The 21,975-nt window shown below is 47.2% G+C and overlaps 1 protein-coding gene across 6 annotated transcripts in view; it reads left to right on the forward strand.

Moving 5' to 3' along the window:
• Window positions 1-21,975, forward strand: part of TTC7A (tetratricopeptide repeat domain 7A) — a 267,263-nt gene that overhangs the window by 58,889 nt on the left and 186,399 nt on the right. For all 6 annotated transcript variants that reach the window (XM_073339137.1, XM_073339138.1, XM_073339139.1 and 3 more), the window contains 2 exons: window positions 20,446-20,583; window positions 21,016-21,099. In XM_073339137.1, coding sequence (XP_073195238.1) covers window positions 20,446-20,583; window positions 21,016-21,099 — 222 coding nt within the window. The remainder of the gene's footprint in view (window positions 1-20,445; window positions 20,584-21,015; window positions 21,100-21,975) is intronic.

Here is a 21,975-nt window from a genome sequence, read left to right on the forward strand (position 1 = left end):
GATTCAGAATCTCCTACACCTTCTACATCTACAGTCATAATTGATGTTGATAATGATGACCCTGAGGCACTGCAAGATCCTGAAGTGAAAGATTAAATTATGTTCAGTATAGTTTGTGTTAAGTGTATTTTTAGTGATTTGGGTGTACGCTTTGCACTGCCCATAGTGATATGTAGTGTCTTAAGATAAAGTTTTCTATACAGTAGGTTACCTGTATACAACTAAGTGCTTCAAGAAACCAACCACTCTGCAGTGCAGTACTGCTACTGGATTGGAGTACCTGTATTCTATTTTATACTTTATTCATTTTATTGTATTTGAATTCTTTGAAAATTGGTATTCCATTGGTAAGTATAACTCTTAGTTAACCAGAATTTTTGATTAACTAGCACCCCCATACCTCCGTCATGCCAGATAACAAAGCTTTTACTGTATTTAGAAGGTACAGAGTGGCCATGTCGCTGCTTTTCTCTGCAGTTCTCTCTTGGGGAAAAATGTCTCCTCTGTATGTGAATGTTCCTGCGTCTTTTGCTCCTCTGGGTATTGTGGTCGGGCAAAGGCAGAAAGAAGGGGGAAGGGCAGAGAGCAGGGAAAACAATGGTGGCTTGAGGGCTGATATATGCAGACACCTGGGGGTCAAAAAGGAGAACCATGGAGCAGGCATGGAGAGTCCAGAGGGAAAGAGGGGGAGTAAAATGTTTTTCAAGGAATAATTTTTCAAGTAACCTATGAGGGGAGGGTGCCATTGTTGGGGGGTTTTCTACATATTCTGATGAATTTTAGATTATTTGTCTCTGCCTTTCTGTCACCCTCCTAACCTTTCATTCACCCAAACGAACCCTGGCTATGTAGTGGCCCCAGGACACCTCCGTTGTTACAAGAACTTTCCCTGGCAAAAGCTTTCACATTAAAGCTCCTATGGGCTTGATCCTCCGTTCACTGAAGGAAATGGCAAAACTCCCATTGTCTTTAATGGTGCAGAATCAGAGCCTATGACAGTGTCCTCACTTTTTTCTTTCCTCTTATCATGTTTGCTCCTGTGAGTAATTTTTAAATGAATCCTTTTCCTCATTTCAATAAAAAGGAGAATGACTTCTAATAGTAACTGGGCATTATTTCAGTATTACATTGACTGTGTCTCTGAGCCAAAGTGTGTGATAGTTTTTTTTGGATTGCAAAATAGCACAATTCACAAATAAAACAGAAACTTTTTTTAAACTAGGAAATACCATATTCAGAATATATATATATATATATATATATATATAAAGTAACATTCTTAACATCACTTCGCATCTGAGGTTCAGTTTCCTCTGGAAATTATCTCAATTGTGTTCCAACATGCTTCCTGTCTCATTGAAAATGGGAATCTAATTTTCATGATAAGCGAAGGTATTCTAGCCCGATTGTTGAGTTTGGCAGATGTCCTTTTCAATGCCACCTGATATTAAGTTAGTTACCACAGTTGACAACAGTATCCTCTTCAAGGAATCCATAGAAATAGACCAGACAGCCTAAAGATTACTTGAAATCACAGAGCAGATTGTGGTTGTTTAAGAATTGAAGGCCTAATTCTCATCCTCTTTGCACAGCCCAAGCACTAGTCTTCATTGAAAATGTACAACAGCATAAATACATCTCTCAGGGGTATGGGAAATCCACACCCCTGAGAGACATAGCTATGCAGACTTAACCCTCCAGTATAGACAGCACTAGGTCAGTGGAAGAATTTTTCCGTCAACCTAGCTACTGCCTCTCGGGGAAGTGAATTTTCTACAGTGACAGGAGATCCCCTCCCATTGCTGTAGGTAGTGTCTACGCTGAAGCACTACAGGTAGTGTCTACAGCTGTGCTGCTGTTGCATTTTAAGTGTAGACATTGCCCAAGTAACGGTACATGGGCTGCCTAAACGGTACATGGGGAGAAGACATCTTCCCTTCAGAACCAGAAGGATCAATGTGGCTTTCTTGTGGCCATCAGTCAGCCTGAGGGCTGTAGAACCCTTTGGGCTGAGATATGCCCACCATATATGTCAGGGATTGGCAGGTTGATCAGTATAGTTTTAACTCCACCAGTCCAATCCTTCCCCTAATTTAACCCACCCAAAACACTTACCCTGCATTTCTGTATAGTGCTCCCTGGCATCTTGCCCCAGCCTGCCTCAGAGTGGGCTCCCCATATCCTGCTACCCACACCCTCACATAGTGGAATGGTACTGGTTCTGTTGCCAGCCAGGCATTCTGTGCTGGTGGGAGGGAAGAGAGAGTCTGGCAGGATTTTCCCTTAATGTAGTTGTATTTATTTAAATAACCATTCTCTGGAATATTTTTTATACTGTAATTGGCCACACTGGCCAAAGGTTTCTCAGAGCCAGGAATGGAACATTTTCTGTTAGCTTTTGTGTGTTTATTTTAAAGTAATTTTTTAGCTGTTAATTTACATTTAGAATCTATTCCACTCTTGAGTTTGACATCTAAAGCACAGCTTAAATTGCCTTTATTGAGGCCTTGTTAGTGTCCGCTTTTGTGGCAAGAGGCTGTATTATAGCATAGTCTCTCGCTGGCGGCTGTGGATCAACAGAACGTAGCAGGACTGTCGGCTCACGAATGAGGCAGGGTAACTTTAGCTTGATTTGGCCTTCTGCTCTGTCTTCTGTATCATATTGGAAATTAAACTGCCTGTATCCAAGACTAATAAACTCAATGCCATCATCAACTCTCATTTCTGATTTGAGTCCACAGTGGGGATTTGATCTTGGAGAGTCTGAGAGAGAAGAGAGGATGGTGCATGGTAACAGATTTTGGGACATACCCTGCTCTCTTTACATATGTGAGCAATCCAATGGATTTCTGTGGGATTGCTTGCAAGAGTAAGATGAGCAGGGTTTGACCCTTTATCTGCATAGGGTAATAACACCTGGAACATTTCACAATCTTCCAGTTCCTTTTGTTGTGGAATTTTTTCAAATGGGAGTAAACCCAGTGATGACAGATCTACAGTAGCCTACCAACTGTTATGAAACTTTCTCTCAAGATTGTTTTCCTGAGGGCTAGGGGGAGGGTATCTGTCGTAGTAGATGAATGAGATACAAGATTGCCATTCTACATCTTCCTGTCATCATCTCTCCAAACCAATGTGCTGCACTTTTGTACAGCAAGTCTGAGTGTTGTCACATCTAGGGTGCAACACAAGACTACTTTCTTTCTACGGACCTCCCAAGAAGATGGAGGGCAGAATATGCCCAGAATGTGCTTCAGAAAATACACCACTTACATTAAAGCCTCTTGAATAAGCAGCTTTAATCTGGCAGCAGGACATGGACTGAGAGCCTTTTTCCTTTTCCTTTGCGGGAATGTATGTTCCTTCCAAGCTTGTGAGAGGCATTCAGATACTAAGGTGATGGGAGCTTTTCACATGTCATCAGTTATTGTATTAGCTATCGAATATATTTTATTCCAGGTGTACAGCCCATACCTGATTTATGTTAAACTTGTTACATTGTCTTATTATTTTTCTGTCTTGCTTTTTGTGATATTTCAGAATTAGTTCTATTACAATAGAAGCCATTAAAATATAACCAGTAAAAGATATGATAGTCATATTGCTTTACCAAATGCCAAAACACAGGGAAAATTTGAAAGGGGGTAGTCACATGCTGTTAACTTTCCAAGAAGCAGCTGAGTTGCTGAGTTTCTCTGCTTCATTTTGCATGCCCCTGTTACACTGTGGGAGTGGAAAACAGCCAATTTTTTGTTTATTTGAGTTCTGTAGTTCTCTAGCAATTCACAGCAGATATCTTTTTAATTGTCTGTATATATTACTGATGCATTTTACTTAGAGGAAAGCACTTAGGAAAAAGAATGAAGTAATATTTAGTACTTGAGTGCTTTATGGGCCAGATCCTAAGTAGGTGTAAATGCACACAGCTCCGTTGATTTCAGTGGCACTGTGCCCATTTATACCAGCTGAGGATCTGGCCCTACGTCTCCAAAATTATTTACAGACCTGGGGGTAGATTTTACACCTGTACATGAATCTGGGCTGTTAAAAGCTGATGAGGAACCTGCCAGAGGGCCCCTGCCACAGAAAGTCCACACCCCCTCAGTGTGCCCAGTACAAACAGAATCTATATTAATTATTCAGCAGTGCCCACCTTTAAATAAAAAAGGGGGCCTCCCTGGGGAGAAGCAGTGGTGGGAAACCCAGAGTCCATGCAGTGGCAGGTGGTCTCTGGGCAGATGGCCCAGTGTCCTGGTAGATCCCTGTGATCTGTGCATTCTAGGAGGACCTGTGGGGTTTGTATGCTGAACCCATGGTTTCTTTCATGAGCAGTGAGGGGAGCATGCTTCTCCCTGCCTTCCACAGAAGAATGCAGTGGGAATTCTATAAGTGGAATCTTCTGGAATGTCCTGGTCCCTACTTGAGTATTTCTGCATAGGGACTAACTGACTTTCTTCTCTGACCTTCATGTCTTAAGGATAAATACTTGGAGCAATGACTCAAAGTTTCCTTTGCTATCCACTCACTCCATCTGTCAGTTGTTCTAGGTGGGGAAATGCTCATGTTCTCTTTGGTGGGACTAACAGTGCCAAATGTGAGGCCTTGTGAATTAACCTATATATGGTGATTTCAGGACTTCCTAAGATAAAAATTGTAAAGGAATATGCCATTGACATTCTCGGAAACAGAATTCCTCTTTTCCCACCACGGGGGCGCTGGTAGTGTAAATTCCACTACACTGATTTGCCTCAGGGCCATTCTGTGGGTCAGAGGGTAACCCATCCTCTGTGCCTGTAAACTTCTCCACATGGACTGAACCTGCACCCACATGGAGCTCCACTCACATGAAAGGATTCCAAGCACACCAATTTGCAGAACTGAGACTCTAAGGGTGGAAGGCTAAATATTCCATTACCAGTTCCCTGACTGGGATTTCAGAAGATATCCAACCCTCAACTGAGATTTCAGAAACCAAAACAGAGGTTATTGCCAGTCTAAATGGGAAATACCTAAATGGCATTTGCTTTGCTTTCATAATGTTGATATTGAATCACCACAATTACATTATACAGTACACTGGTATACAATATGCTGCCCCCCCTCCTTGGTTGCAGTGGATCTGCCCATTATATCTATTCTAAGAAGACACAAATTGAACATTAGAATGCCCATAAATTAGAAGGCAGGGAGAAGCACTCATTAAAGATTTTAATGGGTTTTTTTAAAGCTATGTTTCAAAGCGAGCAGTTAAAGGATACTTCCTATCTACTTGTTCTATGAAATAGGAGGCTGTTACATGGAGTTTGTTAGCCTGTAATTCATACTGTTGTTTTACATATTATTAAGAAGCACGTCTCTATGTTGTAGAATTTAATTTTCTGTAGAATAAGATAGATGTAGAATAACTGCTGAAATAATGGCTGTTTGGGTTTGCTGCTTCAATTTGTTTTTTCTACAGATATATGTAATAAACATGATATAACTAAGCCACAATTGTCACATAATTATGTGGTATAGTAGCATAAATTAAATACACCATTATATATTTAAGGTAACTGTCTACCCTAGATCTTCATGATGAATTCGCATTAACGGTCTTGTGTCCCAGGTAATAGTCTAGAACAGGGGTTTCTCTTTTTATGGAGTAGACCACCTTCCCTCCCAATCATGATTGTGTGAACAGTTGAACATCCTTGTGGCAACTATAACAGTTACTTATATGGAGAAGTCTTATTGGGAAAGGGTCTGTTGTATTTTTGCCTGCCTTTAAACATGATTTAGCAGCTGAAAAAAAGGCTCGTCTTGTGACCAGTCAGCACTGACACTAATGGTCTGAGGTCCACAGCTGGAGACCACTGTTCCCATACACTCTAAGACGGTTCCTGGCCAATGGGAGCTGCGGGAAGCGGCAGGCCACACTTCCCACAGCTCCCATAGGCCAGGAAAGGTGAACCGTGGCCACTGGGAGCTATGGGGGGCCATGCCTGCAGACGGTCAACGTCAGCAAAATGTCTCGCGGCCCGCAATCAGCTTATCCTGATGGGCCACAGGTTGCCCACCACTGGTCTAAGACCAGAAGGGACCATCGTGATCACCTAGTCCGACCTCCTGCAGGCCACAAAACCTCACCTACCCTCTCCTTTAATAGACACTCAAACTCTGGCTGAGTTACTGAAGTCCTGAAATCATGGTTTAAAGACTTCAAATTACAGAGAATCCATCATTTACGGTAGTTTAAACCTGTAAGTGACCCACGCCCCATGCTGCAGAGGAAGGCGAAAAAAACCCAAGGTCTCTGCCAATCTGAACTGGGGGTAAATTCCTTCCTGACCCTATATGTAGCAATCAGACCATGAGCATGTGGGCATGACCCACCAGCCAGCCCTCTGGGAAAGATTTCTCTGTAGTAACTCGGAGCCCTCCCCATCTAGTGTTCCATCAATGGCTCTTGGGCATATTTGCTGCTAGCAGTCACAGATCAGTTATATGCCATTGTAGGCAGTCTCTTCATACCGTCCCTTCCATAAACTTATCAAGCTCAGTCTCGAAGCCAGTTAGGTTTTTTGCCTTTACTGCTCTCCTTGGAAGGCTGTTCCAGAACTTCACTCCTCAGAAACTCCTGGTCAGAAACCTTCACCTAATTTCAAACCTAAACTTGTTGATGGACAGTGTATATCCATTTGGTTTTGTGTCCACTTAACGCTTAACTTTAACTCCTCTCCCTCCCTGGTATTTATCCTTCTGATGTATTTATAGAGAGCAATCATATCTTCCCTCAGCCTACTATTGGTTAGGTTAAACAAGCCAAGCTCTTTGAGTCTTCTCCCATCAGGTGGGTTTTCCATTCCTCTGATCATCTTAATAGTCCCTCAAGCAATCAGAAAAAGTGAAAAATACAGTATAATGTAATGTAGCTATAAATTTGAAGACAGAGAGAAAAAGGGTAAGCTTTTATGTACATGTAAAAAATTATTGATGTGTATTTGTAAGCTTAGAATTGTATGCATTCATAGGTAAAATAAGATGTGTTCGTCAATCCAAAACATACTGATAATTCAACCTTGAATTAAAACCAAATAGAACATTTCCAAGGATAAATAATGGGGCCTCTGATTTAGTTATCCTGATGTTAAAACAATTTATCTTGTGATTATGGAGTGGAGGTTTCACTGAACTGTACTATGTGTAATACATTGTCTGAAAATATAAAGTTCTTCGAGTGCTTGTTCACGTCCATTCCACATTAGGTGTGCACGAGCGTCGGAAACTTTTTCCCTTAGCGGCTCCCGTTGGGCCGGCGGGCCACCCGAGTGGGGCCACTGCGCCATGCATATATAACCCTGCCAGCTCAACCCCCTCCAGTTCCTTCTTACCGTCCGTGGAGGCGTTGGAACAACCCCTCTCTCTCTCTCTCTCTCTCTCTCTCTCTCGTAGAAGAGCAGTCCCTTAGCCTTTAAAGTAGCTGTTATCAGTTAGTTTACATACAGATTGTGGACGCTTAAGTCATTAGGTGCTTGGAGGCCTTCAGCACCTGCCCCGGGGCATGCCGCAGGCCCAAGGCTTCAAGGCTTGCGCCACGTGCCGCAAACCTGTGCCAGTTAGTGACCCCCACGACTCGTGTCTATGTTGCCTGGGGGACGGACATCAAACTGAACGGTGTAGGATTTGCAAGGCGTTTAAGCCAAGGACAAGGAAAGAAAGAGACTTTCGCCTAAAGTGGCTGTGGATGAAGGCCGCATTGCAGCTGCCGGGCCTGGAACGCACGACGCCGGCTGAGGCTTCCTCGGTGCGTAGTGCCCCGGAGCCGACGAGAGACCCGGCACCGGCGAAGCACCGTAAACTGTCGGCCCCGGAGCGCCAGGCTAGGCCCCGGCACCGATTGTCCTCCCCGATGCGGCCCCCGGCGCAGCCTAAGGGAAGGTGTGGTCGTTCCCCCACAGGAGGCTGGCGCCTCCCAAGGCCCCCAGCGCCGACAAGAGCGGGAAGGCCACGGTACGGGCACTGACACAGGCGGTCCCGGCAGCACAAGCCCCACCGAGCCCAGACCTAAATGAGTTCAGTGTGGACAATGGGCTCAAGGGCATAACGGATCAGCCCTCCACGCCTGGCGCCTTGGAGGCTGCAAAGGACCTCATCAAGCTGTTGGCGGCGAGCCCGCTCCCGTATAGGGAGAACCCTCTGGCGCCCATGCCTCGGGTGCCGTTGAGGGGTAAGCCGGGAATTGTGTGCCGCTCGAGGACACCGTCCTGGCACTGCTCCCGGAGTTGGTACCGGTCGAGCTCTGACTCTGCAGACTCGCACTCGCCAGCGGCCCAGAAGGAGGTTGCGGCACTGGCAGTGGGTTGACGCGAAGAAGCACCAGAAAGGGCACGCCGCTCTCCAGCACCGCCGAGACCGGCACTGGGAGGAGTTGAAACGTCCCTCACCAGAGGTCTCCCGCGGACGGTCCCGGTCCGGGGAACGCTAGTACCGGTCCCAGGGATACCGGTACCTCTCCCGGTCCCGCTCAGCCACGAGCTGCTCGTTCCCCCGCCGGTGCAGATCGTTGGCACCGCCATGGCCTTCACGATTGGCGTAGCCGCAGTCCGGCTCTGGCTGCTATAGCTACCTGCACCGGGACCCGGAAAGCAGGGACCCTCAAGGAAGCTGGCAACTTCAATGGGGGCCGTCAGGCCATTGGACCTTCTGGACCTCCTGGGCCTATCGGGAGCGCCAAGGGGCCCCGTCCAGGGCAAGTTACTCGATGCCGCGGTCCCAGTCCCCTCACCGATGCCAGATGGTGCCGGAGGCAACAGTATCCAGGCCTCCAGCATAGACTGGAGAGTTTGGCACCTAGCCCGGTGCCGTCCCATGGACTCCCGCCCCGGCCTGAGCTGGGGGCCCCTACCATGGGAGATGGGGAGCAGAAGGACCAACCAGAGCTGGTCGAGAAGCAGCTAACCTCCTTCTCTTCCCCCGATGAGGCAGTGGCGGGTACAGAGGTGTCTGGCCCTCCGCCGATAGACCATAGAGCCCACCAGGAACTTCTGTGCAGAGTAGCCCAAAATTTGGGGTTGCAGGCCGAGGAGACGGTTGAGCAGGAGGATCCCATGGTGGACATTTTGAGCCCCGAAGGTCCATCCAGAATAGCGCTCCCGCTCATTAAGACCATCCAGTCTAACTATAAGACTATATGGCAGACCCAGGCCTCCAGCGCTCCAAGGAGTGGAGTGTAAATACTTTGTCCCATCTAAGGGCTGTGAGTTCCTGTTCTGGCACCCGAGTCCATGCTCCCGAGTGGTTTCAGCAGTGAACGAAAGGGAGTGCCATGATCAGCAGGCCCCTGTCCCTAAGGCCAAGGAGGCGAAACGCCTGGACCTTTTTGGTAGAAAGGTATATTCATCTGGGGGCCTTCAGTTGAGGATTGCTAACCAGCAGGCTAACTCCTGGGCAGCAGTGGGGAAGTTTAAGGACAACCTCCCACAAGGTTCCCAACAGGAGTTCACGGCCCTCGTGGATGAGGACAAGGCAGTAGCCAAGACCTCTCTCCAGGCCTTCCTGGATTCGGCAGATGCGGCGGCTAGAACAATCGCGTCAGGGGTGGTCATGAGGCGCTCGGCTTGGCTCCAGGAGTCAGGCCTGCCCCCTGAGGTCCAGAATACACTCCAGAACCTCCCCTTCAAAGGGTCCAGGCTCTTCTCGGACCAGACAGACGCGAGGCTGCATAGCCTCAAGGACTTGTGAGCTACGCTCAAGTCGCTGGGTATGCACACCCCGGCAACCCAGAGGAAGCCCATTAAGCCGCAGCCTCCCCCTCAATGCCAGTACCAGCCTCGCCATAGGCCTGAGCCTTACTGTAGGTGAGGCAGGGATAACAGGCGACTGCGCAATAACAATAATAACAGTAATGCACTGGGCCAGAACCAAGGCCAGCATAAACCCCATCCGGGCACTAAGCCAGGCTTTTGAAGGTGCGCTCTAGGACAGCATACCAGACCAGACACCGGATCTGTCCCTTTGTTTCCTGAACCGCCTGTCCTGTTTCTCCCGTGTGTGGTCCACCATTATGTCAGACAGTTGGGTCTTACGCAGGGTGCGAAACGGGTACTCGCTCCAGTTCGCCCCCCTCTCACAGGCATCTCCAAGAGGAGGAAGTCCGCTCACTGCTAGAGACAGGGGTGGTAGAGGCGGTGCCTTACGGCCTACGGGGAAAAGGGTTCTACTCCCGGTACTTCCTCATCCCCAAGGCCAAAGTGGGCCTTTGCCCCATCCTAGACCTGTGCAGGCTCAACAAGTTCCTGGTCAAGGCCTGCTTCCGCATGGTCTCTCTGGGCCCCATCATCCCTTCCCTGGATCCAGGGGACTGGTACACTGCCCTTGACAAGAAGGACGTGTACTTTCATATCGCCATCTTCCCAGCACACAGATGGTTCCTACACTTCACTGTGGGCCGAGAACATTACCAGTTCGCGGTTCTCCCATTCAATCTAGCCACGGCCCCAAGGGTGTTCACAAAGTGCATGGCGGTGGCGGCGGCCTTCTTACAGAGGCAGAGAATCCAGGTGTACCCGTACCTCGACGACTGGGTCCTGGCGGGCCGATCCAAGGCGGAGGTGCAGGGCCATGTGGAGGTGGCCCTGAGATTGTTCCGCAAACTGGGGCTCCTGGTCAACGTCCCCAAGTCCACGCTTATACACACACAGAGAGTGGAATTCATAGGGGCGGTCCTGGATGCGGAGCAGGCCAGGGCAAGCCTTCCGGTATCCCGATTCCAGGCTATCCAACAAGCAGTGGCCTCCCTGCGCCAGTTTCCAACAACAGCCAGGTGCTGCCTGCGGCTGCTGGGCCACATGGCAGTATGCACGCACGTGGTCAGGCATGCCAGACTGAGACTCAGGACTCTGCAGGCGTGGCTCACTCAGGTGTACTGCCGAGGCAGGGACCCCCTGGACTTGGTAGTGACAGCCCGAAGGGATGTGCTGGACTCCCTGCTGTGGTGGCCGTCCCAGCCTGTGGTTTGTGAAGACATCCCCTTTGCCGCCCCACTTCCAGACCTGACGCTGGTAATGGATACATCAGACCACAGATGGGGGGCTCACCTGGGGGACCTCGTGACTCAGGGGTTGTGGTCCGAGGCAGAGCGGTCGCTCCATATCAACATGAAGGAGCTCAGGGTGGTTCGTCTCGCCTGCCAGACCTTTCACGCCACTCTGAGTGGTCACAGCGTGACAGTTCTGACGGACAACACTACTGCCATGTTTTATATAAACAAGCAGGGCGGGGCTCGTTCCTCACCACTCCATTGCGAGGCTCTCCTCCTCTGGGACCTTTGCCTAGCCCATGCAATTCACCTGGAGGCGTCCTATCTCCCGGGGGTGCGGAACGAGCTGGCGGACTCCCTCAGCAGGTCGTACCGCATACACGAGTGGACGCTCAGGGTGGACATCGTGCTTTCGCTCTTCCGCAGGTGGGGGTTTCCCCGGGTAGATCTGTTTGCCACCAGGGCCAACGCCCAGTGCCGGCGGTTCTGCTCATTCCAGGGCCGCAGCCTGGGCTCACTTGCAGACGCGTTTGCTATCCCATGGATAGGGGGCTTGATGTATGCCTTCCCCCCGCTCCCCTTGGTGCACAAGGTCCCGCTCAAGGTGCGCAGGGACAGGGCGGCGGTGATCCTCATCGCCCCAGCCTCGGGCCGCCAACACTGGTACACATAGCTCCTAGAGCTGTCGGTGGAGGCCCCAGTAGTCCTGCCCCTACACCGGGACCTCATTACACAGGACGGCAGGCGGCTTCTCCACCCCGACCTGCAGTCATAGAATATCAGAGTTGGAAGGGACCTCAGGAGGTCATCTAGTCCAACCCCCTGCTCAAAGCAGGACCAATCCCCAATTAAATCATCCCAGCCAGGGCTTTGTCAAGTCTGACCTTAAAAACTTCTAAGGAAGGAGATTCTACCACCTCCCTAAGTAACGCATTCCAGTGTTTCACCACCCTCCTAGTGAAGAAGTTTTTCCTAATATCCCAACCTAAACCTCCCCCACTGCAACTTGAGACCATTACTCCTTGTCCTGTCCTCTTCTACCACTGAGAATAGTCTAGAACCATCCTCTCTGGAACCACCTCTCAGGTAGTTGAAAGCAGCTATCAAATCCCCTCTCATTCTTCTCTTCTGCAGACTAAACAATCCCAGTTCCCTCAGCCTCTCCTCATAAGTCATGTGTTCCAGTCTCCTAATCATTTTTGTTACCCTTCGCTGGACTCTCTCCAATTTATCCACATCCTTCTTGCAGTGTGGGGCCCAAAACTGGACACAGTACTCCAGATGAGGCTTCACCAATGTCGAATAGAGGGGAACGATCACGTCCCTTGATCTGTTCGCTGTGCCCCTACTTATACATCCCAAAATGCCATTGGCCTTCTTGGCAACAAGGGCACACTGCTGACTCATATCCAGCTTCTCGTCCACTGTCACCCCTAGGTCCTTTTCCGCAGAACTGCTGCCTAGCCATTCGGTCCCTAGTCTGTAGCTGTGCATTGGGTTCTTCCGTCCTAAGTGCAGGACCCTGCACTTATCCTTATTGAACCTCATCAGATTTCTTTTGGCCCAATCCTTCAATTTGTCTAGGTCCCTCTGTATCCTATCCCTGCCCTCCAGCGTATCAACCTCTCCTCCCAGTTTAGTATCATCCGCAAATTTGTTGAGAGTGCAATCCACACCATCCTCCAGATCATTTATGAAGATATTGAACAAAACCGGCCCCAGGACACTGGGGCACTCCACTTGACACCGGCTGCCAACGAGACATGGAGCCATTGATCGCTACCCGTTGAGCCCGACAATCTAGCCAACTTTCTACCCACCTTATAGTGCATTCATCCAGCCCGTACTTCTTTAACTTGCTGACAAGAATAATGTGGGAGACCGTGTCAAAAGCTTTGCTAAAGTCAAGAAACAATACATCCACTGCTTTCCCTTCATCCACAGAACCAGTAATCTCCTCATAGAAGGCGATTAGATTAGTCAGGCATGACCTTCCCTTGGTGAATCCATGCTGACTGTTCCTGATCACTTTCCTCTCATGTAAGTGCTTCAGGATTGATTCCTTGAGGACCTGCTCCATGATTTTTCCGGGGACTGAGGTGAGGCTGACTGGCCTGTAGTTCTCAGGATCCTCCTCCTTCCCTTTTTTAAAGATTGGCACTACATTAGCCTTTTACCAGTCATCCGGGACTTCCCCCGTTCGCCACGAGTTTTCAAATATAATGGCCAATGGCTCTGCAATCACAGCCGCCAATTCCTTTAGCACTCTCGGATGCAACTCGTCCGGCCCCATGGATTTGTGCACGTCCAGCTTTTCTAAATAGTCCCTAACCACCTCTTTCTCCACAGAGGGCTGGCCATCTACTCCCCATGTTGTGATGCCCAGCGCAGCAGTCTGGGAGCTTTCCTTGTTAGTGAAGACAGAGGCAAAAAAAGCATTGAGCACATTAGCTTTTTCCACATCCTTTGTCACTAGGTTGCCTCCCTTATTCAGTAAGGGGCCCACACTTTCCTTGGCTTTCTTCTTGTTGCCAACATACCTGAAGAAACCCTTCTTGTTACTCTTCACGTCTCTTGCTATCTCTTGACATCTGCACCTGATGGCGTGGAGGCTCTGTGGCTAAACGCCTTGGAGAGCCAGTGCTCCCTTCCTGTGCAACAGATTCTGCTTGGCAGTAGAAAGCCCTCTACCAGGGCGGCCTATATGGCCAAGTGGAAAAGGTTCTTGTGTTGGTGTGAATCCCGACAGGTGCGGCCGGGCCAGGCCCCGGTGCAGGCCATTCTGGAGTACCTCCTGCACGTCAATCAGCAAGGGCTAGCCCCGTCCTCGCTCAGAGTGCACCTGGCGGCCATCTCCACCTTCCATCCGGGATTCTTGGGGGGCTCGGTGTTTTCCCACCCAATGGTGGGATGGTTCCTTAAGGGGTTGGAGAGGGTGTTCCCATACTCCCGCCACCCGGTCCCTCCATGGAACCTTAACCTGGCCCTTTCTAAACTCATGGGACCCCCTTTCGAGCCCCTCGCTACCTGTTCTCTCCTCCACCTTTCCTGGAAGGTGGCATTTCTGATTGCAATTACCTTGGCCAGAAGGGTGTCCGAACTGAGGGCCCTCACCTTTCAGCCACCGTACACAGTATTTCACAAGGACAAGGTGCAGCTCCGGCTGCACCCCAAGTTCCTCCCTAAGGGGGTCTCCCAGTTCCATCTGGGCCAGGACACTAGTCTGCCGGTATTCTTCCCGAAACCCCATATGGACCCGAGTCACCGCAGCTTGCACACCCAGGATGTGCGTCGAGTGCTGGTGTTCTATTTGGAGCGCACCAAGCCCTTTCGAAAATCCACGCAGCTGTTTATGGCTGTAGCCGAGAGGATAAAAGGCCACCCAGTGTCGGCGCAGCGGATTTAGTCTTGGATTACAAGCTGCATCCGGGCATGCTATGAGCTCGCAGGTGTTCCGGCCCCGGCGGTCATGGCCCACTCAACCAGGGTGCAGGCGACTTCCACGGCGTTCCTGTCACAGGTCCCGATCCAGGAGATCTGTAGAGCAGCCACCTGGTCCTTGGTGCACACCTTCACAATCCACTATGTGGTCAACCAGCAGGCCAGAGAGGATGCGGCAGTTGGCAGAGCGGTCCTCCGCACAGTTGTTCCGTGACTCCTACCCTCCTCCAGAGGTAAGCTTGTGATTCACCTAATGCGGAATAGACGTGAACAAGCCCTCAAAGAGGGGAAAAAACGGTTACTTACTTTCTCGTAACTGTTGTTCTTCGAGATGTGTTGTTCATGTCCATTCCACCACCCACCCTGCTACCCCTCTGTCGGAGTTGCCGGCAAGAAGGACCCGGAGGGGGTCGGGCCGGCGGGGGTATATATGCGGGGTGCAGCGGCGCCACTTGGGGGGCCCACCGGCCCGATCGGAGCCGCTAAGGGAAAAAGTTTCCTACGCTTGTGCACGCAGCACGCACACCTAATGTGGAATGGACGTAAACAACACATCCCGTAGAACAAAGTTACGAGAAAGTAACCGTTTTTTTTTTTTTTTTTTTTACAGCTAAGGTAAAATATCGCTGTAATTGTACATCTTCCCTGCTTGCATTTACATAACTGGGATAATAAATTTACAGAGCAGCTCTAATGATAGCTAGGTATTACTAAGATCTAACGATGTTTCTTAGTGCCAGGCATCATCAGAACAGGGAAAAAAGCTGCCCAATGTACTCTGGAAGCTTCAGGGAGGTACACGCTGTGGGTGTAGTTAGAATATTTGACATTCAGTAGATAATGTAAATACAAACAGCTTGCCCTCACAGACAAGCACAAGGTCATCTCTATCTTTTTTTCAATATAAATGTTGATATTGACTTCCAGAAAGAATCAATATGTGTGTTGCTCAGTCATTCGCAGAGCTGGGCTGCAGATATAATCACCATGTCAGGTGCCAGCAGGGATCTTTTCCTTCCCCCTTTAAAATTAACATTGTAAAGGGGAAATGAATGAAGAGGCAAGGATAAAACACAGCATCAGATTGCCCCAGTGGTATGTGTATGTGTGTATAATCTGGGAAGGAAAGGAAATCTCTGTGAGGTTCCCCTCATGGAGGTTTCTTCTGACCCATTCCATCACAGAGATGGGCTTATCTTCTATGGAACAAGGTGTGGGACCAGCCCCCACACTTGTGAATCCTGGAGGATGATCAGAAGGAGGCCAGAGTATCCCTATTCACATGATGATCCATGCCTTTGTCACCCTGAGGTTAGACTACTGCAGTGTGCCCTGCATGGGGTTGCAACTTAAACCAACTGGGAAACTGAAACTGGTGGAGAGGATGGCAACCTGCTTAGTAAGTAAGGTAACTTGCCAGGAGTACATGGCATTAGTGCTGTTCTGTATTCTGTGGTGGGCTACACATGTGGATTTTGAGCTAGAAAGCACTAAGGGTAGGTCTACATAGCAAAGAAAAACCCGTGGTTGGCCCGTGCCAGCCAACTCAGGCTCATGGGTCTCGTTTCATTGCTGTGTAGACTTCTTGGGGGAGCGAGCCCTGGGACCCGCCCACCTAACAGGGTCCTAGAGCCCAGTCTCTAGCCTGAGCCCAGAAGTCTATGCAGTAGTGAAATATCCCTGTAGCCTGAGACCCACAAGCCTGAGTGGTGTCTAGTTGCTGTGTAGACATACTCTAAAGTACTTGGGTCCATTTTGTTCTGAAATGGCCTTTGTTGATCTTCACAGCATATTGCAAGGGCTGCCTCCTTCCTTGGGGAAGGATAAAGGCTGATGTTTGTGGACAAAGGGCTATTATTTATTTTTATTAAGAATAGGTTTGGTTTGGTTTGTATTTGCTTGGGGGTCAGTAGGAGCTCCTGGGTTTATTTTTATTTGATTGTATTTTTAGTGTATAGTAAAGGCACCTAGAACCCAGCACAGGCACTTGGAAAAAAAATAGGGTGGGATTTTCAAAAGTGCGTAAGTGATTTAGAACCATAAGCCCCATTGAGTTTCACTGAGACTTGTGCTCCCAAGTCACGTAGGTGCTTTTGAAAATCCCACCTATATTCATTATAAATTTAAATAAATACAGCATGAAATCCTGGCTAATGATGTTTTAGATCTCAGTATTATTCATCTTGGAAATAGTAAACCCTGAAAATGTATTGATTCACCCCAAATGGGTTTCAATAAACGAGTCACAATTTTTTCCTGTATGTAATATTATAGTAATAAATGGTATCTCAAGTCTCGCACTGATTACTTCTAATATCTAGCTAATACAAGGTACTAACTGACCTGTTTAGTGTATAATACATATTATTACAGCAGTAACAGCCAATGTGAACAAAATACAGTGTTGTCAACTCTCACGATTTTATCACGAGTCTCGTAATATTTTCTTATTTTGAATTGCTCTCTTTCTAGGTAAAGTGCAGTATCTTCAGATTGAGAAGCTATTCTAAAATCGTGTACCCCTGTAATATGCCATTTATTGCAGGATCTAGATACTCTCAAAGGGGTACGTGGCACCAATATGTAATATCGATCTGTTAGCAGAAATTGATGGACATTCTCCAGTTTTGATGAATCTTCTATCTCTCTGCTAATACATCAGTTACAAAATCACAATTCAGTACTAGACAGAGGCCCAAAATAGCAGCAGGGTAAGGCTGACTATGACGTGAGGCTGATTCGCAGTTTACGAAATATGTGGGTGCTTTTTCAGTGTAGCTATTTTTCACAAATGGTTGTAGCGAGTAACTGATGCAGAAACTTTTTTTAAAGCTGTCGTATAAGTGTGGGAGGATTTAATTGGCAGTAAGGATCATTCTATGCACTTTTTCCTTAACTTTTTAGCCCTACCATGTTATCTTCTTTTTTAAAGGTTAATCCTTAAGGCAAGTTTAACAATTTAATTGACTTTTCATTCTTCTTTGTTTAATATTTGCTTTCCTGTCACACTGGACAATAAATTAAGATTACTTCATTATATTTTGGGGCCCTGATTGCAAGATTAATGTTTAGTCAGTTTCAAATCAAAGTCTCAGTTTCATTTTCTGATTCTTATATACTATCCTAGTACAGCAAAATGTGTGCTGTAAACTGTAGGGGATTTTTTTATAAACAAAATTAATTTCATTGTGATTTTTAAAAAAATAATTGAAATGTTGGTTTTAGAGTTTGTAAAAGCTTGTTTTTACCAGACTTTACATTTTGGGGTGAATTAGACCTGTCAGTTTCCTTTAACTATGGTTGCCATTTAGCCCTTTGTTAGTGATTGTATTGGTTGTCAGTAATTGTGCTGGCCTCCTCAACTGGGGATTACAATGGACGAGAAGCTGGATATGAGTCAACAGTGTGCCGTTGTTGACAAGAAGGCTAACAGCATATTGGGCTGCATTAGTGGGAGCATTGCCAGCAGATCAAAGGAAGTGATTATTCTGCTCTATTTGGCACTGTTGAAGCCACATCTGGAGTATTGCGTCCAGTTTTGGGTCCCCCACTACAGAAAGGATGTGAACAAATTAGAGAGTCCAGCGGAGGGCAACAAAAATGATTAGGGGGCTGGGGCACATGACTTATGAGGAGAGGCTGAGGGAACTGGGCTTAGTTAGTCTGCAGAAAATAGGAGTGAAGGGGGATTTGATAGCAGCCATCAACTACCTGAAGTGGGGGTTTCAAAGAGGATGGAGCTTGGCTGTTCTCAGTGGTGGCAGATGACAGAACAAGGAGTAATGGTTTCAAGTTGCAGTGAGGGAGGTCTAGGTTGGATATTAGGAAAACTATTTCACTAGGAGGGTAGGGAAGCATTGGAATGGGTTACCTTGGGAGCTGGTGGAATCTCCATCCTTAGAGGTTTTTAAGGCCCGGCTTGACAAAGCCCTGGCTGGGATGATTTAGTTGGGGTTGGTCCTGCTTTCAGCAGGGTGTTGGACTAGATGACCTCCTGAGGTCTCTTCCAACCCTAATCTTCTATGAGTCTATGATTCTAACTGTGGCAATGAATGTTGGTAACATATAATATATAACATGAAACAGCTGTAGTTTTATCGTAATGAAATATACGTGGTCTGTAAGACCTCCATATTCTGTCATTTTTTATATGCTTGATTCCTGTGTTTAACCTTTTGACAGGATCATTTCTCTGCAGTTAGAGAGAAAAAGACATGAAAATAAGATTACAAGACAAACCTTGCAGTCTTCCCATTTGGGAGGAATAGGTGGGTTGGATTGGGCTGGGTTTTTTTGCCCTTGATGGAACTGTGGGGAATCTTAGTTTTCCCAGCTTGGATAATGTTCAGCTCTTGATGTCCTTTCAGCTGAGGAGCTCCAGATGGGATTTCTGTGGAGCCTGTCTGCAGTTCTATTGAATGCCATGAGGCACTCCCTCCAGGGTTAGAGGCACATCATCCCTACTCTGGAGTCAGCCATGCCCAATTCTGTGCTAGGGCGGTTGTCAGCCTCTGGTCAAATTCCTCATAGTAGGAGCAGGTAGCCGGGGAGTTCCCAGACACACAATTCCCATCCTTTACTTTGCGCTGGGTAGTCTGGAAGTTTTTGATCTGCTCCCTGCACGAGACAGTGGTGCAGTAGGTCTCGAATCCCACCTGCCTCTTAGCGGTCTTTTCAGATAAATGCAGATTCTTGGTGTTCCTGTCAAAATCATGGGCCTCATAGTCCTCATACCACAGGTGGACCAGAATTCTGCAGTGTTATACCCTTGTACCGCTGGATGAGCCAGCAACCTGTGTTCTGAGGGGTGCAGGTGCCTATCAGAGGGTTTTATGTGTGTGGATGGTAGTGTGGTTTGGGCTTAAACACTTGTCAGAGCCCATGCCCATGTTGTATAGTAGTCATACCCTCAGGGGCTGGATGCTTTGGGTGAAATCCTAGCCCCACTGAAGTTGCAGTGGGGTCAGGATTTTATCCTTTGTCTTTAGCTGTGTCTACACTATGCAGCTTTTAGCAACAGGGCTGTGTCACTGCAGCCAAGTCACTAAAGGGCATGCAGCGTAATTGCTGTTTGTCGGCTCTCCTGCTGACAAAAAACTTCCACCCCCAATGAGCGGCATCAGCATTGTCGTCAGGAGAGCGCTCCTGTCGACAAAGAGCTGTTCACACCGGCACTTGTCATCGCAAAACTTCTGTCTCTTGGGAGGGTGTTTTTTTAACACCTCTGAAAGACAAAAGTTTTGTCGTTCAGTTGCCAGTGTAGATGTTGGAGTCAAACCTGAGTCCCTTGCATGGCAGCTCAGAATATTCCTAGTGAGTTACTGGACTGTCCTGTCCTTATCTTGTCAGAAGTTAAAAGGTAGGTTCTATTTAAATTGAATTTTCAGTGTATTGCAATGAATTATGAGTTATGTATAATAAATTATTATCTGTACAAATTGTTTTTAAAAAATCTTATTTGCATGACATTGCAAAGGCCTCTGCATGCATTAACATGATGACAGACAAATCCAATTATTAGGGCAACATGCCCAAATTAACTGATAAAAAGTGAACAGCAGAAAGGATTAAAAGAAATACCTACCATTGGGAAGTAATAAACTATCAGAAGCCTGGGGGAATATACAGCAATGTAGGTGCAATCGCCACAGGTGCAGGCAATTGAAATAATTAGGCACACAATTTATATGGGGCCCTGGGATTCTGACTCCTGGAAATTCTGGCCCAGTAGCTCATTTCCATCTGTAATTTCTATGATTCTGTAAGTTAATGGTGATGAGCTGTTTCCAGAATTTCCTTTCATATGTATGCCATCCTGAACTAGCTTCATGCAGATAAATGGGGAGGTAGATCTACTGCTTGTTTTGACATGGAGTGATAATGGGCAAACACAGTCAATGACAAACAGATACCCTTCTGCATTTGGCTTGGTGTTCTCAATTCACTGTCATCAGGTCAGATTTCTTATTTGTGTTTGTGACCAGGCGAACAGAGATGCAGTAATTAGCCGTGCCCCTGACCAGAAGGATGATCGAGCTGTCAGCCTCCAGGATGCTTCTGCAGTGTATGACCTTCTGAGTATCACGCTGGGCAGAAGAGGGCAGTATGTCATGCTTTCTGAGGTACCTGATCTTTTACTGAGACATCAGCTTAATTCTTTCAAACAAACACTGTCCTTTGAAAAATAATTGTTGAATGTTGGTGGTGGGAGTGAGCAGGAAAGACAGTAGTTGAAAATTTTTAGAAACAGCTTCAAGTCTGTGTCAGTTTAGGTAAAAAATATACACGTCTGAGTGCCCAAACTAGGCTCCTAAAGCCATTCATAGGCACTTAAATAAAATGGGCCTGATTTTCAGAGGTGCTGAGTACCTGCAGTATCCATTAACTTAGGAGGGAAATTGGAAAGGGGAAAAATGCCATAAAAGATCACTTCTGGCCATTTCAGGTTGTCCATTTGTGCAAGTCCTTACTTGGCCACTGAGCTGTCTGAGCAGCAGCCTTGACACAGGGAGAAAAATGCGTCTCTGATATTTCTCCCAATGTTTATTTTTCAGTGTCTGGAGCGAGCAATGAAGTTTGCATTTGGTGAATTCCACCTCTGGTACCAGCTGGCCCTTTCCATGGTGGCTTGCGGGAAGGTAAGGCCTAAATCAGAGAAGCATGTTTTTCATCTGTGGGATGTACAGAATCACATATTTTATATGAGTTAATGACTGTGTACAGCCTATGTGAAAAGTTAGAGCTCCCTGTCACAGTAGGATTTTTGGGGACTATGTGGACCATCTCATTAACTTGTATATTAAATATATTTGTACATTAAAAGCGGAAAGAAAATATTAGACCAGCCATAAAGCGTGCAATATACAGGAGCAGTTAGGCGCTGAGGTGGAGATTTTCAAGGGGATGCTTGCTCCTAAATGCTTTAGGAGCTTTGAAAATCATTGCACACACAGAAAAGATTCATACAATGTATCAATTCATAAACAAGCCATAAACTGTTGGTCAATTAAACAATAAGCTAGTGCTGTACTGCCAACACCCTGCACTGTCCTGTGAAAGGCGCAGGTTTGGGGGAAGATTTTTTCAAAGGCATAAATGGGAATTAGGTACCCAGTCCCCCTTGACTTTCAATTGAACTGGCACTTAACTGGCCAATGTGCCCTTGCAAATCCCCAAATCCACAACCACTCTGTCGGATTAAGGAGTGGCTTTGCCTGCTTCCAAGGGAGCATTGCCTACTCCTCTGAAGCAGACAAGACTGTGGTTGTGATGATCCAGCAGAAGAAAGGTGAAGGAAGGAGGTGCAAAAGCCAATTTAGAAACACAGTGAGCATGTCCACAGGGCTCCTATAGGGACACAGAAGACCCCAAGGTGAAACTCTTAACAATAAATAGGGTGCTAACCTATTGCCATTAACAATTTAATTGAGAACTCTGTCCTTCTCTTCATGTTACATATTTGCTTATGTACCTCTTCTGGTATCCTTTAGATATTACACATTCAATATTAAAAA

Source organism: Lepidochelys kempii, chromosome 3 (genome assembly GCF_965140265.1).
Source record: "Lepidochelys kempii isolate rLepKem1 chromosome 3, rLepKem1.hap2, whole genome shotgun sequence".
Lineage (NCBI taxonomy): Eukaryota > Metazoa > Chordata > Testudines > Cheloniidae > Lepidochelys > Lepidochelys kempii.